The sequence below is a fragment of the Pongo abelii genome, chromosome X (assembly GCF_028885655.2).
Source record: "Pongo abelii isolate AG06213 chromosome X, NHGRI_mPonAbe1-v2.0_pri, whole genome shotgun sequence".
Taxonomy (NCBI): Eukaryota; Metazoa; Chordata; class Mammalia; order Primates; family Hominidae; genus Pongo; species Pongo abelii.
Window position 1 is genome coordinate 89830436 of NC_072008.2, and position 18002 is coordinate 89848437.

The 18002-nt window shown below is 35.7% G+C and overlaps 1 protein-coding gene across 6 annotated transcripts in view; it reads right to left on the reverse strand.

Annotated features, from left to right (window-relative positions):
- HDX (highly divergent homeobox) overlaps positions 1–18002 on the reverse strand; it is a 188735-nt gene that overhangs the window by 13139 nt on the left and 157594 nt on the right. For all 6 annotated transcript variants that reach the window (XR_008518111.2, XM_054544792.2, XM_002831850.6 and 3 more), the window contains 2 exons: positions 11052–11131; positions 2747–2830 (listed from right to left, as the gene is read on the reverse strand). Coding sequence is in view for 5 of the 6 variants with exons in the window: in XM_054544792.2 (XP_054400767.1) it covers positions 2747–2830; positions 11052–11131 (164 nt within the window). In the remaining variant the exon portion in view is untranslated. The remainder of the gene's footprint in view (positions 1–2746; positions 2831–11051; positions 11132–18002) is intronic.

The window sequence follows — 18002 nt, forward strand, 5'->3', positions numbered from 1 at the left end:
ATTTTGAGTAAGCTTTGTTAATTCTTTGTCAAGATGATAGTAAGGAGAACTCCAGTTTCCACATTGACCAGAGCTTTGATCTCTGAGCAAGCTATTAATGGCTGCCAAGTCTGAGGTGCTATTTTATGATGCAGTTACTCCTGCCTCAGGTACTGAGCCCATCAATGTGTCTCATAAACATTTTGTGTTATTTAGAATTCCTAAGAACATGGATTTCTAGTGATGTATCTCAGGCAAAAACCCCACTATGACCAAAATGAGTATTGATGGTTGCATAGGAATAATTATCAAATGCACCATTGGAAACATTCTTTCAGTTTGCTACGTGAAATCTCAAGAATGAGAGACTGTATAATTCAGTGTAGGGGAAAAATAGAATGATCCAGCTCCTGATTTTATATAAATGAGTACTTGCATAATAGTTTTAAAATTATTTCCAAAGATAAATTAAGTCATTTTTTCACTCACTCAGCAACTACTATAACTATAGTTATAGTTGAACAGTTATATGACAGGCTCTCAACCAGGTAACACATAGGTGAATAAAATAAGTCTCTTCTCACAGGAGGTTTATGATGAATATATCATCATGTGTTGTATAACAACGTTTCAGTCAACAATGTGCCACATATAATGACAGTCATCCCATAAAATTATAATGGAGCTGAAAAATTTCTATCACCTAGTGATGTTGTAGCCATCATAACATCATAGTACAATGCATTAACTTTTCTATGGTTGGATACACAATACTTACCTTTGTGTTCCAATTGCCTACAGTATTCAATACAGTGACATGCTGTACAGGTTTGTAGCCTAGAAGCAATAGGCTATACCATATATCCTAGGTATGTAGTAGGCTATATACATCTAGGTTTGTATAAGTACACTCTATGATGTTTTGCACAATGACAAAATTGCCTAACAATGCATTTCTCAGAATTTATCCCCATCATTAAGCGATGCCTAATGGTACTTAAGATATCAACAATGTGGTTTTCATCCCCAAACAAGAAACACTAGTATGTGTATATAACTAGGGTACAACATTTTCTCTGAAGACAGATAAATTACTAAACTGGTAGGGCTTTTTAAAACCAACATCCTGAAATCAGTAACAAGAACTGCTATATGAGGTTTTGCTTACCTTTCCCTTAGAAGTAACAAAGTTCATGTGAGGTGAGTTGAAAAATATTAAAATCATGATTACAAAAAGATATATTTTCTATATAAGTGCTGAATTTTGAGGATTAAAAAAAAGAACTTTATGGAACTGCCAAGCCTGAGACACTTATATAAAACATACAAAAAATCCCTAATGGGGTAGTGAATGACCCCTTGTTTCCACAGAATTTAATACAATGGAAAACACTGGATTAAGGCAATGCTCTTTAGAGTTCGGTGAAAATATTAACAAACATTTCTGGACTAGACACTCTGCCCTGCCCTACTCTGGTTTTTAGCGCCAAACCTTTTCAAGTAGACTGCCACCCAAGAGGGGAGAGGTCTTGGAAAGAATCCTCTGAGTCCTAGGCCCAACCCTCTTTGACATATTTGAGAGTGCTAAGAGGAGCACACTTAACAGCTGCGCAATCCAGTCCTTTCGTCTGTAGTTTCCACAACCTGTGCCAAGCTGTGGCATGCAGAGACATTGAAATCCTGAACTGGGCATTTAGAAATATTATATGACCATGTAGGAGAGATTATCATAATCTCTTGTATTTCAGAACCAACAAATTTATAATTCTGTTAGTTGGAAATACAGTCAAAATATAGGATTTCATCATGTTCTTTGACCATTTAGGAAATACATTTCAAAAGATATTTTGCTTCTGTGTTTACAATATTCAATATTTTAAAGCTTGACATGTTATGAATATTTGGAAAACAGAATCTGTTGGATAGCATACATTTCAATTATAGTAAAACTGAAAAGATTTTTGAGGAAATGACAGCTGTTGTATTTTCTGATTAAATGTTATTTTCTGTTAACATTTTAACATTACTAATCTCTGCTTTGAACACTAATGACATTCCATAACAAGAACTTTTGTGTATGAAAAGGACTGTGTGGCCAAAATTTCAGAAGGTCCCAGAGTTACCTAGTAAGATAGGATAATGATTATCAAAGGGACAGCTTTTATAAATCTATGCAGAAAACATATTGACATACAGACTGATATCTTATATACAGATTTAATAAAATAATATGTATAGCACTCTGTCAGAGGCAGCTTTTCAATTTAGTAACAAATGACATTAAGAAAAGGTCATCTGTATTCATATTCATTCTGTATTTGCTTTGGAAATTGCTTGTAAACTTCTCCTATAACAACTATATTATCAAATTTTTAAAAATTGTCTACAGAAGAAGTAAAAATTTAGGATAAAATTAGCAAAGTCCACTGGAAAAAAATCCCTTTTACCATCATTTAAAAACGAACATTGGCTTTAGAAAAGCTTTGTCATACATTTCATGTTGACCACGACTAAGTACAGCCTCCATCCTGCCATATACCATCAATACTTACTCCACTCAGCAAACTCTTTGCCTAAGATCATAACCCCTAAACCCGACAGTAATAATTAAAATAACCAGCACTCTGACTGATATTCAAGTTGCCAGGAAGAATTAATGCAGAGCCTTAGAATGCTTAACTTATTAAATAGGAGTAGCATAGGTATTGTAAAATTCTGCCTCATTTAATACCTTCTCTTAATAAATTCATAATTTAAAATTACCTACCTTATAATCCAAGAGAGAGTTTACTTGTTCTACTTCAGAATTACTTATCATGTCACTTTCTTCATCATCAATAATTTCTATTTTCTGTAACACAAGTAGAGAAGTTACAAATATATATCACATCATTCTTACTACACTCAGCAATGTATAGAAAATATGCATTCAATGTTCAAGTTATCTAGTCTAGGTTATCTGGAATAAATTCTGATAACTGACTGGCTCCTCAGTGTTACATATAGTGTGTGTCTGAGCCACCTCCCTCTACCTTTAGCTGATGACTGCTTGGTAAATAAAAAAATTAATACTATTTAAAATAGAAAATGTCTTTCTACAATATCCCTAACAAAACAGGCGAACTGCTTAAACAGCACCCTCCAGGGACAGGAAATTCACTTCCTGTAATGGTGGTCTATTTTAATGGGAGTAAACATACAATTGATAGGAATAGCTTTCTTTTTTAAGTTTCCACATCCTCTTTGTGACTTCTAATGTAAAATGTCAGCATATGACATATTCCAAAATCAAATACAATTTTTAGAAATTCCAATATTTCCTGCACACTGAACAACTTTAGCTTGACAACTAATTAAAAGCAGGCATCTATGATGTAATGATAAAAATAGCATGATGATTTGTTTCCTTCATTGAAGAGTAACAGCCAGGATGAGGAGGTGAAGAGAGAGGAAAAGGGAGAAAGAGAAAGGAAAGAGACAGATTAAATTATCTTTAGCTTTTAAAAAAAGGCATAGCATAGCTTGTACAATATCTTGTCCACAGTAGGTACTAACACTAATTAAATATCTGTAGAAAGAATGAACAAAACAGTTCAGCGTTGATGAAAAAAAATGACCAATGAGCTCCAACCATGAGGAGGCAAGTTCTCTAATCATGTGACTTTTTTAAAAAAAGCAAAAAAAAAGGTATAAATAAAATCAGCTCTAATTTTTTCTTTCACATGTAAAAAACACAGTTAAGAAAAAACTCCTTTAAATATTTAAACCCTGCCAACCCAAAGAAAATTTATAAAGAAGGAAAAACTAAGCTATATTCAGTCACTAGACGGTCTTTTCAGAACAAGCACATAAATAGCAACATGTTGTAGGCAGAATTTGAAATCAGGCTTCCTACTCTGTATGTGTGTGTGTGTGTGTATACACACACATATATACATGTATGCACACACATACATATATATTTACACATGGTGATTAAAAGTCACAAATTAACTTGGAATGACTATATTTAATATACTGCGTATGAGGATATGATACTATTACAGGGTTTGTGACTTGCAGGCTTTTGAGTCAGGGAAACAGCTGCAGTGAAATTACTTTCTACTGCTGCCTGGAGAGGAATCCAATATTTTGTTTTCTATTCTAATCTCTATAAAATTGGGGCTTCATCATGTCAGCTCTTCCAAGACCTCAGATTTGATATTTTTTGATGTTTTTTAGATTCTCGACATATTTGGATTGGCTCTGGGAAAATGGAGCTAGGCAATTCAGGGAGGGACGCACCAAAGGCCACCGTATAGATGTGTGCATTTAAATAGTCTTATATGTCTGTTTGATTTGTCATCCATGAATAATTGGGGACACTCAAAAGTTACAGGCAGAGGAGATTAGCCTTTGAAAGTGCGGCATTTTGTTTCTAAAAAATCAATTGCTTTTTGAGATCTGAGAACGGGCAGACTGCCTCCTCAAGTGCGTCCCTGATCCCTGACCGCCGAGCAGCCTAACTGGGAGGCACCCCCCAACAGGGGCAGACTGACACCTCACACAGACCTGCAGCTGAGAGTCCTGTCTGTTAGAAGGAAAACCAACAAACAGAAAGGACATCCACACCAAAAACCCATCTGTATGTCACCATCATCAAAGACCAAAAGTAGCTAAAACCACAAAGATGGGGAAAAAACAGAGCAGAAAAACTGGAAACTCTAAAAAGCAGAGTACCTCTCCTCCTCCAAAGGAACGCAGTTCCTCACCAGCAACAGAACAAAGCTGGACGGAAAATGACTTTGACGAGCTGAGAGAAGAAGGCTTCAGATGATCAAATTACTCTGAGCTATGGGAGGATATTCAAACCAAAGGCAAAGAAGTTGAAAACTTTGAAAAAAATTTAGAAGAATGTATAACTAGAATAACCAATACAGAGAAGTGCTTAAAGGAGCTGATGGAGCTGAAAACCAAGGCTCGAGAATTACGTGAAGAATGCAGAAGCCTCAGGAGCTGATGCGATCAAATGGAAGAAAGGGTATCAGCGATGGAAGATGAAGTGAATGAAATGAAGCGAGAAGGGAAGTTTAGAGAAAAAAGAATAAAAAGAAACGAGCAAAGCCTCCAAGAAATATAGGACTATGTGAAAAGACCAAATCTACGTCTGATTGGTGTACCTGAAAGTGACGGGGAGAATGGAACCAAGTTGGAAAACACTCTGCAGGATATTATCCAGGAGAACTTCCCCAATCTAGCAAGGCAGGCCAACATTCAGATTCAGGAAATACAGAGAACGTCACAAAGATACTCCTCGAGAAGAGCAACTCCAAGACACATAATTGTCAGATTCACCAAAGTTGAAATGAAGGAAAAAATGTTAAGGGCAGCCAGAGAGAAAGGTCGGGTTACCCTCAAAGGGAAGTCCATCAGACTAACAGCAGATCTCTCGGCAGAAACTCTACAAGCCAGAAGAGAGTGGGGGCCAATATTCAACATTCTTAAAGAAAAGAATTTTCAACCCAGAATTTCATATCCAGCCAAACTAAGCTTCATAAGTGAAGGAGAAATAAAATACTTTACAGACAAGCAAATGCTGAGAGATTTTGTCACCACCAGGCCTGCCCTAAAAGAGCTCCTGAAGGAAGCACTAAACATGGAAAGGCACAACCAGTACCAGCCACTGCAAAATCCTGCCAAATTGTAAAGACCATCGAGACTAGGAAGAGACTGCATCAACTAACGAGCAAAATAACCAGCTAACATCATAATGACAGGATCAAATGCACACATAACACTATTAACTTTAAATGTAAATGGACTAAATGCTCCAATCAAAAGACACAGACTGGCAAATTGGATAAAGAGTCAAGACCCATCAGTGTGCTATATTCAGGAAACCCATCTCACATGCAGAGACACACATAGGCTCAAAATAAAATGATGGTGGAAGATCTACCAAGCAAATGGAAAGCAAAAAAAGGCAGGGGTTGCAATCCTAGTCTCTGATAAAACAGACTTTAAACCAACAAAGATCAAAAGAGACAAAGAAGGCCATTACATAATGGTAAAGGGATCAATTCAACAAGAAGAGCTAACTATCCTAAATATATATGCACCCAATACAGGAGCACCCAGATTCATAAAGCAAGTCCTGAGTGACCTACACAGAGACTTAGACTCTCACACATTAATAATGGGAGACTTTAACACCCCACTGTCAACATTAGACAGATCAACAAGACAGAAAGTCAGCAAGGATACCCAGGAATTGAACTCAGCTCTGCACCAAGCGGACCTAATAGACATCTACAGAACTCTCCACCCCAAATCAACAGAATATACATTTTTTTCAGCACCACACCACACCTATTCCAAAATTGACCACATACTTGGAAGTAAAGCTCTCCTCAGCAAATGTAAAAGAACAGAAATTATAACAAACTATTTCTCAGATCACAGTGCAATCAAGCTAGAACTCAGGATTAAGAATCTCACTCAAAACCACTCAACTACATGGAAACTGAACAACCTGTTCCTGAATGACTACTGGGTACATAACGAAATGAAGGCAGAAATAAAGATGTTCTTTCAAACCAACGAGAACCAAGACACAACATACCAGAATCTCTGGGATGCATTCAAAGCCCTGTGTAGAGGGAAATTTATAGCACTAAATGCCCACAAGAGAAAGCAGGAAAGATCCAAAATTGACACCCTAACATCACAATTAAAAGAACTAGAAAAGCAAGAGCAAACACATTCAAAAGCTAGCAGAAGGCAAGAAATAACTAAAATCAGAGCAGAACTGAAGGAAATAGAGACACAAAAAACCCTTCAAAAAATAAATGAATCCAGGAGCTGGTTTTTTGAAAGGATCAACAAAATTGATAGACCACTAGCAAGACTAATAAAGAAATAAAGAGAGAAGAATCAAATAGATGCAATAAAAAATGATAAAGGGGATATCACCACCGATCCCACAGAAATACAAACTACCATCAGAGAATATTACAAACACCTCTATGCAAATAAACTAGAAAATCTAGAAGAAATGGATAAATTCCTCGACACATACACCCTCCCAAGACTAAACCAGGAAGAAGTTGAATCTCTGAATAGACCAATAACAGGAGCTGAAATTGTGGCAACAATCAATAGCTTACCAACCAAAAAGAGTCCAGGACCAGATGGATTCACAGCCGAATTCTACCAGAGGTACAAGGAGGAGCTCATACCATTCCTTCTGAAATTATTCCAATCAATAGAAAAAGAGGGAATCCTCCCTAACTCATTTTATGAGGCCAGCATCATCCTGATACCAAAGCCTGGCAGAGACACAACCAAAAAAGAGAATTTTAGACCAATATCCTTGATGAACATTGATGCAAAAATCCTCAATAAAATACTGGCAAACCAAATCCAGCAGCACATCAAAAAGCTTATCCACCATGATCAAGTGGGCTTCATCCCTGGGATGCAAGGCTGGTTCAATATACGCAAATCAATAAATGTAATCCAGCATATAAACAGAACCAAAGACAAAAACCACATGATTATCTCAATAGATGCAGAAAAGGCCTTTGACAAAATTCAACAACCCTTCATGCTAAAAACTCTCAATAAATTAGGTATTGATGGGACGTATCTCAAAATAATAAGAGCTATCTATGACAAACCCACAGCCAATATCATACTGAATGGGCAAAAATTGGAAGCATTCCCTTTGAAAAGTGGCACAAGACAGGGATGTCCTCTCTCACCACTCCTATTCAACATAGTGTTGGAAGTTCTGGCCAGGGCAATTAGGCAGGAGAAGGAAATAATGGGTATTCGATTAGGAAAAGAGGAAGTCAAATTGTCCCTGTTTGCAGACGACATGATAGTATATCTAGAAAACCCCATTGTCTCAGCCCAAAATCTCCTTCAGCTGATAAGCAACTTCAGCAAAGTCTCTGGATGCAAAATCAATGTACAAAAATCACAAGCATTCTTATACACCAATAACAGACAAACAGAGAGCCAGATCATGAGTGAACTCCCATTCACAATTGCTTCAAAGAGAATAAAATACTTAGGAATCCAACTTACAAGGGACGTGAAGGACCTCTTCAAGGAGAACTACAAACCACTGCTCAATGAAATCAAAGAGGATACAAACAAATGGAAGAACATTCCATGCTCATAGGTAGGAAGAATCAATATCGTGAAAATGGCCATACTGCCCAAGGTAATTTACAGATTCAATGCCATCCCCATCAAGCTACCAATGACTTTCTTCACAGAATTGGAAAAAACTACTTTAAAGTTCATATGGAACCAAAAAAGAGCCCGCATCGCCAAGTCAATCCTAAGCCAAACGAACAAAGCTGGAGGCATCACACTACCTGACTTCAAACTATACTACAAGGCTACAGTAACCAAAACAGCATGGTACTGGTACCAAAACAGAGATATAGATCAATGGAACAGAACAGAGCCCTCAGAAATAATGCCGCATATCTACAACTATCTGATATTTGAAAAACCTGACAAAAACAAGAAATGGGGAAAGGATTCCCTATTTAATAAATGGTGCTGGGAAAACTGGCTAGCCATATGTAGAAAGCTGAAACTGGATCCCTTCCTTACACCTTATACAAAAATCAATTCAAGATGGATTAAAGACTTAAATGTTAGACCTAAAACCATAAAAACCCTAGAAGAAAACCTAGGCATTACCATTCAGGACATAGGCATGGGCAAGGACTTCATGTCTAAAACACCAAAAGCAATGGCAACAAAAGCCAAAATTGACAAATGGGGTCTAATTAAACTCAAGAGCTTCTGCACAGCAAAAGAAACTACCATCAGAGTGAACAGGCAACCTACAAAATGGGAGAAAATTTTCGCAACCTACTCATCTGACAAAGGGCTAATATCCAGAATCTACAATGAACTCCAACAAATTTAGAAGAAAAAAAGAAACAACCCCATGAAAAAGTGGGCGAAGGACATGAACAGACACTTCTCAAAAGAAGACATTTATGCAGCCAAAAAACACATGAAAAAATGCTCACCATCACTGGCCATCAGAGAAATGCAAATCAAAACCACAATGAGATACCATCTCACACCAGTTAGAATGGCAATCATTAAAAAATCAGGAAACAACAGGTGCTGGAGAGGATGTGGAGAAATAGGAGCACTTTTACACTGTTGGTGGGACTGTAAACTAGTTCAACCATTGTGGAAGTCAGTGTGGTGATTCCTCAGGGATCTAGAACTAGAAATGCCATTTGACCCAGCCATCCCATTACTGGGTATATACCCAAAGGACTATAAATCATGCTGCTATAAAGACACATGCACACGTTATGTTTATTGCGGCATTATTCACAGTATGAAAGACTTGGAACCAACCCAAATGTCCAACAATGATAGACTGGATTAAGAAAACGTGGCACATATACACCATGGAATGCTATGCAGCCATAAAAAATGATGAGTTCATGTCCTTTGTAGGGACATGGATGAAAATGGAAATCATCATTCGCAGTAAACTATCGCAAGAACAAAAAACCAAACACCGCATATTCTCACTCATAGGTGGGAATTGAACAATGAGAACACATGGACACAGGAAGGGGAACATCACACTCTGGGGACTGTTGTGGGGTGGGCGGAGGAGGGAGGGATAGCATTGGGAGATATACCTAAAGTATAATAATAATAAATAAATAAATAAAAGAAAAAAAAAGAAAAATTAGGTGCCTAAATGACTGTGAGTCATCCCATGCCATGGCTTCATTCATTATCTCAAATATCTGCTGCAAAGGAGGTTCAACGCAGAGAAATTCAGGCTAAAAATGAACATGTCTTTAAAGGGAAACATGTTTCAATTTGTAAATTGTATATAACTTGCACACTAAAACTCAAATCTGTAGCAGAAGATTATTAGTTGGTGGAATTTAAGATGAGCACAATTCATAACGGTGGAAAACAATTACTAATAGCTATCTAATAAAAACACTACTTTGCCTCACAATCAAAGCTGTTTTCCTGTATGCTTGTTGAACTTAGTGTTAGAAGGGTCAAACATTGACTTCAACCAGGACTCAAATCAGTAAAATACAATCCTAAACTATATTCTACTTGTAGAAAACACTTATATGTTATTGTTATTTAACAAAAAAATAGCAGAACTATTCTATGCGCTCAACTTTTATTAAAGACACGTGGCAGGACTACAGTGTGAAATAAGTAATGCTTGTAATGAAAGTCAAAGTAAACCCTAAAGTCACAGCTGTTTTATAACAAAAAAAATCAATTAAGAGGCTATTTTTTTAGTGGCTGCAATCAAACACAGAACGCTGATTCAAAAGCAAAAACAAAAGGACAATGAAATTCCCCTTTATATCTGACTCTTAATACCATCTTGATTATAGGATTACTTGATAGGGCAGAATATAAACAGATGTTGCTAAAACAGCTGCATAGGGAGCATCACTATATGTTTACATTTTCACAAAACCCAGTTTACTCCACACACAACCTGCTTCTATTTGCTATTCAAACATTTAATACTGTCTTTCCTCATATATTGTGATTTTTAAGATGAGTAACCAGAGTACAATTTAACTAGTAACAGGAGGAAAAAAGTTCCAAACACACCACTGATGGGTATGTTCTGAATAGAGAACTCAGAGTCAGAAATTCTTGCATACACGTGCCACAACTAACAAAGGTTTCCTTCACGATCTCATGCTAAACTCTGTTTTCATTCTGCCATCCGTCAAATAGGTAGAAATCTGCTCTTTGCTAACTGTGTTGAAGAAAAATAGCTTGTTATATGTAAAATATCATATACATACCAAGTATTGGGTTTTTATATTTGCAAATCTCCTCAATCAAAAAATTAGTGATACAAATGACAACATTTTAAATTTTATTTACTAAGCCATCAAAGATATGTAATTTCATTGGAAAGAGTTGTGTTTTGGTTTGTGAAGTGGAGCAAGACTTTATTCTGAAAATGAGAATATTTTCACCAACTGGATACTTGGGCTTGACATCAACCATGTAATGAGAAAAGAATTTCAAACTGTACATACCACATTATCTGTGGTTACTGCATGGTGGTCCTCTTCCTTATGAGCCCTTGCATCATTCGGAACAACTTCATTGGGCTCTTCTATAGAAAAAAAAATGCCATAATTTCATTTTTCATTTCACAAAACTTTCTTGAGAATACTATTTTCAAGGTCATTTAAATAATTTCTGTATTATAAAAAGACACAAAAGGCAAATTCATTTCACACACGTTTGATGAGCAATTCTACTTCAAACAATACATTCAAAGGAAATAAGTAGGGATGGGGGCAAATACAAGGATGGTCACCATTGTCCTATTTGTAATTGAAAAAATGGACGAAAACTGTATCCTTAACAATGGAGGAATAGAGAAATTTAGAATCTATCTCTATAATAAATATTATGAAGCCACTAAAATTGAAGTAGAAGAACAGTAGTAATAAGGAAAATATTCATGGTTTACTGGCAAGTGAAAAAATGAAGGTAACAAAATCTATTGTGTGGATACATATAATATTAATTTTATTTTAAAATACATAAACTTCACTATAAAATTTAAATAAATTTATTATGCAAATATGTAAATTTTCGTGGAGAAACACTAGGACTGTTTCCACCAAGACATTGTCATTAGTATTTCTAGATGGAATTATGAATGATTTTTAATTTTTCTGTTTTCTTTTTGCTTATTTGTATTTAAATATTTTTCTGCAATGAACATTTGTTTCTCATTCAAATAAGAAAAAAGTCGTAAAATAATTTTCAAATCTATGATATAAAACCATAAGTCCAGAGTATTTCCAGTTTTGTGAATGTATGTGCGTACAAAGACACACACACACTCCTGTATGTATGCTAAGAGAAAATGGTGGCAAAAATATCCTCTTATCCTTATTTTCAGAAGGGTTATCATTGAGGAATAGGATTGTTTCTGTTTTTTATTGTATTTCCCAGTGCTTTCTAAAATGAACATGTATCCCTTTTCTGATCAAAATTCAATATTCTAAAAACGAGAAAATAAGTCAAAGAAATAAATTAATTCAGAGAAACCAGACTACTAAAATACTCTCCAGGCTGACCTAGGGGAACTGGTTGGTTCAAGGCACAGGGTGTCTGCATTTATAATCCCTTCTGTTTTAGATTACCCTCCACCAGCCCCTTAAAAAAACAAGGTAGCAATGTTCCTCTCTCTCTCTCTCTATCTCTTCTTTTGGCACAGCCATATTATGGAGATTATTTGAATAAATACTAGTAGAATTTCGCGATCTCATGATAACTGACATTTTACTTCACCTTACGAAGTAGAACAAAGATATTTATCAGCCCTCACGAATTTTTCTAAGTTTATTCCTTTTCATGGAAAGAAATATAGGGGTGCCTTGTATGAGCATGGGGGAATTATTAAGAGGAAAATGTGGTTGATCCAGGAACTCACATATGACCATATAGAGAATTCAAGTTTAAGATATCCAGGAAAATCTTACCAGAATTTTGATGCAAAGTCCACTATAAACACAATTTAAATGTTTTTGTCTCCTCTGCTATATTTTTTTAAAATTAAATTTTATTGGGTATATTTGAGATATACAACATAATGTTATAAGATACACACACACATATATAAATTGTTTCTATAATGAAACAAGTTAACATATCCACTATCTCACATAGTTATTCATCCCGACCCATGAGCAGCTATAATATACTCCTTTAGCAAAAATCCTGAATACAGTACACTTATTAATAGTCATCCTCATGTTGCATATTAGATCTTTTGACTTGTTCATACTACATATTTGCTACTTTTTATCATTTGACCTGCATTTCCCTATTTCCTCTCCCTCCTACTCTGATCCTGGTAATCTCTTTTTTTTTTCTCTATCTGTTTATATTTGTCTGTTTTTCTCCCCTGCCATTTGCCACAACATGGATAGACCCTGATATGGTTTAGGTCTGTGTCCCCTCCCAAAACTTACATCAAATTGCAATCCCCAATGTTGCAGTTGGAGCCTGGTGGGAGGTGATTGGATCATGGGGGTAGATTTCCCCTTTGATGCTGTTCTTGTAAGAGTGAGTGAGTTCTCAAGAGATCTGGTGTTGAAAGTGTGTAGCACCGCACCCCTCTTCCTCCTGTTCCAGGCATGTAAGACCTGCCTGCTTCCCTTTCACCTTCTGCCATGATTGTAAATTCCTGAGGCCTCCCTGAGAAGAAGCCAGCAACATGCTTCCTTTACAGCCTGCAGAACTGTGAGCCAATTAAATCTCTTTTCTTTATAAATTACCCAGTCTCAGGTATTTCCCTATAGCAGTGCTAGAACAAACTGAAGCAGACCTGCAGGACATTATGCTAAGTGAAATAACTGAACACAGAAAGGAAAATATTGCATGATCTCACTTATATGTGGAATCTTAAAAACAGGTCAATTTAATTTTTTTTAAAGAACCGTTCATAGACAGAGGAGCCTTTACCTACTCATTACTTAGATATTTCAAATCACAGACATTTCAATTCCTATGTAATCAGCAACAAAATGTAATGAAGGACGGGAAAAAGTGTCATCAGCCAGTATTAGCACTAGTGGCCTCAGAAGAGAGTTTATATTGCTCATCAACAAGGTAACATTCTTTAAAGGTTTGCCTTATATTCCTATTCTCCTTTTCTCATAACTTTGTACCCAGTTCTCCTTTACTGGCAACATATTTTGTACATGGTTTGATTATTTTGAAAGATTTAAATTAAAACTATATTGGGATTTCTAAAATAAAAGGATGTGAAGTGATACAGTTGAATAAGGAATGTTTTCTTTCGCTTACAGAAGCTTCAATATTTGTGAATGTTTGAAATCTAAGCACTATCTATGTGCCTGGTAATTCCCCAAGAGAAGCAGCTCTGCTAATTGGATAATAAAGTGGAATAATTACCCAGTACAAACTCTAGAGGGCGATCTATGTGGTGGCTGTATGTACTCACACTAAGTAACTATAATTATCTTTCACGTGCATACCCATATAATAGATACAGCCGAAAAAAGAGGCTTTGATGTAAAATTTAATGACATAGATGTTAATTGTTCTCATCTTTAAAAATTTTGGTTCTCAGGATAGTAAAAATCTTTAAAGTTGTTCAAACAAATTTATTTTTCACAGTGTATTAATTGTAGATACAGAAATTAAGGAGCTCAGCCATCTGGCTGTTACTTTTGCTAGAGTTTGCAGTTGTGGGAGGGGTGAGCTCAGGTAGGTTTATTTGCTTTTGTTTTTGTTTTTTGTCTTTCCTAACCACACTTCTTTTCTCTTCACCAACACACAGGGAAAGGGAAAGCAAATGGGAAATGGAAGGTGGGAGGTGGAAGGTGGAAGTTAGAGGTAAGTCAGAAGCTCTGTATTAGGGAAGTATCTACCCTCTCAGAAACAAATGAGTGGAACTGAAACTGCTAAAAGACCAGCAGCACTTTTTTTGACTCTTACTAAAGCTGCCTTTTACTGAATTTAAAAAAAATCTTAATTTTTGCTTATACAGATTTTTCTAGAATATTTTAATGTGATTTTCAATTGATTTTTAATATGTAATATGTAACCCTAACTTAAAGATATCTTTCCCTTCTTAGATATGCAGAAGACTCTAATGCTACTGAATCAATAGCCCTATTATAAGGTCTGAATTTAAGTTGTTAGGTTTTTGAAATACTATGGGCAGCTAATTTTAGAATAATCTAAAGATTATTTTTTCTTTACATTTCTTAGATGTAATTAATGGAAATTTCAAAGTAAAAATATATTTAAATACATTTTCATAAACTGGAAGGAAAATGGTTAGCATATTTTAAAGGCATGATATTAATTTAGGCCAGATGATATGATTCACTTGATCAAACGAATCGTATTAGTATTCTCCACTAGCAAAATGAGGAAGAGAATAGGACATAACTAGTAGGAAACTGTACCAAAAAGGGCTCTTTTCAGTATTTGAAAATGATTTTATGCTTTTCTGTTGCAATTTCTGTGAGAATGAAAAGGTTACCATGCAGCTGTGGAAAGATAAGCCACCGATAAAAAATTCTAGGTAATCACACTCTGATCAAGTGTTTTTTGATTCATGCATTAAATTCTCTTTCTTCTTTTTCTCATTGTGTCTTGATTACTATGCCAGCTATTTAAAGAACACACCATGACAAAGAATATCAGTGTAGGAGCAGTGGTCCATTAAGAGTGGACCATTAAGTGGTCTTTAAAATTAACTTTCACTTTTTTCCTTTCAACTACTTATTTTCTAAAATTATTTTTTAGGTGGAGAAGTGGGAGTTGGGAAACGAAACTTCACTTAGGGTCTTCTGTACTTTCTCTGAATATTTTCTCTCAGCTCACCCACTCAACCACAGAAAGACACAAATCCCTACTTCTCCACTCTCCTTCAGCTAGTGACCACTCAGCAGGCTCTAAAACACCAGTCATGAGTCACTGGGAATATCCAAGTATCTCCAGGCACATGCAATTTAGTAAACACTAACCAATGACAGAAATGGTTTAAAGGACCAACCATATTAGAAATAAAGGGCTTGGAAATGGTGCAATATATCTTTTTTTCTTGATAATTTTAAAATCTGCCTCACTATTTCCCTGTACACTTAATTCTGTTATCATCTGCAATATGAATAACAAATGTTAGGAAAGAGAGAGAGAGAGAAACTTGAATATTCACATAGATAACATTTCAAATACCTGATCTTAACATACATGGCCCTCTTAATACTAGTAGCTTTGCTTTCCCTTTCATTACTCAACCTACTGAAATCTGCTTGCCTCTCCTCTCCCCATGCAGTTAATTGCTTTTTTAAAGAATTTCTAAAACACCACCAAATTCAATGGCTTTCTCATCCCTTTTTCTACTTAACTTCTATGAGACCACAAGACTACTGAAATAATGACACCTCTTCCTTCTGAAATCTCTTTATTTGTTTTTGTTTTTTTTTTTCTTAATTTTAGAGACAGAAGTCACTATGTTGCCCAGGCTGGAGTACAGTGGCTATTCACAGGTGCAATCAGAACACACTGAAACTTCAAACTCCCAACTTCAAGGGATCCTTTTCGCCTCAGCTTTCCAAGTAGCTGAGACTACAGGCATGCCACTGCACCCGACTCTTTCCTTGGTTTTAGGAAAAGCATACTGTCCTGCTTCTTCTGTTTCTGAATGTTCTTTCAAGGGCTCCCTTTTCTCCTCCAATGCCCAAATCTGGATATTTATCAATTCACAGTCTTTGTCCATTGTCCTTTCTTGTTTTTCATTTTCTCACTTAACTAAATCTTCAATTTTCATGGCTAGATATTTTTTGCCTCAATGTGGGTGACTTCCATATTTCTTTTTATGTCTTAAGCACTCATCTGAGTTTCAGACTCATATTATCCAAAGGCCTGCTTGGACAGCTCTACATGGATGTCCAACCACTATCTAAAATTCAATACGTGCAAAGCTGAATTCATCTTCCTACAGTATTCTATAAATTTAATACAATGCCAAGAAAAATCTTGAATGGATTTTGGGGAAGGAGACTTGGAAAAGGTATGCTTAAACAGTTCAAATTGTATGACTAAACAATTCAAGAATCAATATACTACAAAGTAAAGAAGAATGAGGGCCCTACCAGATATTAAGACATTTTATAAAGTGAAAGTTGTAAACCGTCAAATCAGTGTAACAACAAGAAGTCTCAGATTTGACCCACATGTGTATATGTGTACGTCTGCATGTGTGTATATGTGTGTGCATGTGTGTGTGTGAGAGAGAGAGAGTGTGTGTGTATTTAATAAAAAGCTACATTCCAACTCACTGGTAAAAGAGTTATTCAACAAATGGTGTAGGGATAATTAGTTAACCATTTGGAAATATAAAATTGGATGTATTCACACATCTTAAAGCAAAATTAATTCTAGGTGAAATAAATATCAAGTTGTACAAATTAAACTATAAGGATACTAGAGGCAAATGTGGGGGTATATTTACATAATTGTAGTATAAGGAAAGACTGTAATCATGACCCAAGGTCAGAAACCATAAAGGAAAGTATTGGTAGATTTGAAAACTTAAAAATTACAAAAGAAAATCTGACATCAGAAAACATCATAAGCAAAATTAAAAGGCAAACCATAAACTGGAAAATATATTGTAAGTATTCTAAACAGAGTTCAATGAAAACAAAAGCAAAATGAGAAAAGGCATGACCCTCTTTGTTTCTCAATCACAGGTACAAAAAGCCTATATATTGTATGATTCAATTTATAGAAAATGCCCTGAAAAGACAAATTTATATCATCATAAAGCAGATCAATGGCTTCCTGAAGTTGAGAGTGGGGAGAGGGAGTGACTGCAAATGGGCTCAAGGGAATTATTGGAGTGATGAAACTGATATAAATTCAGATTTCAGTGATGGTGATGGTTGTACAACTGCATAAAATTTACTAAAAATCATTGAATTATATATTTAAAATGAATGATTTTATTTTGAGACAGGGTGTCACTCTGTCACCCAGGTTGGAGTACAGTGGCACAATTACTTGAGCTCACTGCAGCCTCAAACTCCAGGGCTCAAGTGATCCTCTCACCTTAGACTCCTGAGTAGCTGGGACTGTAGCTAACTAAAACAACAACAACAACAGCAACAAAAACAACAACAACAACAAAACAAACAAACAAAAAAACCCACTTTTTGTAGAGATGAGGTCTCATTATGTTGCCCTGGCTGATTTCGAACTCCTGAGTTCAAGCAATCATTCCACAACAGTCTCCCAAAGTGCTGGGATTAGAGGCGTTAGTCACCTCACCTGGCCTTACAATGGATGAATTTTATGATGTGTAAATTAAATCTCAATAAAAGTGTTAATAAAAATATGTCAGAAGAGAATCATATCTATGCTTGAGGACAAATGAAACATACTTCTCACGGACAGATAGTATCATTACATAATATTATTTTAAT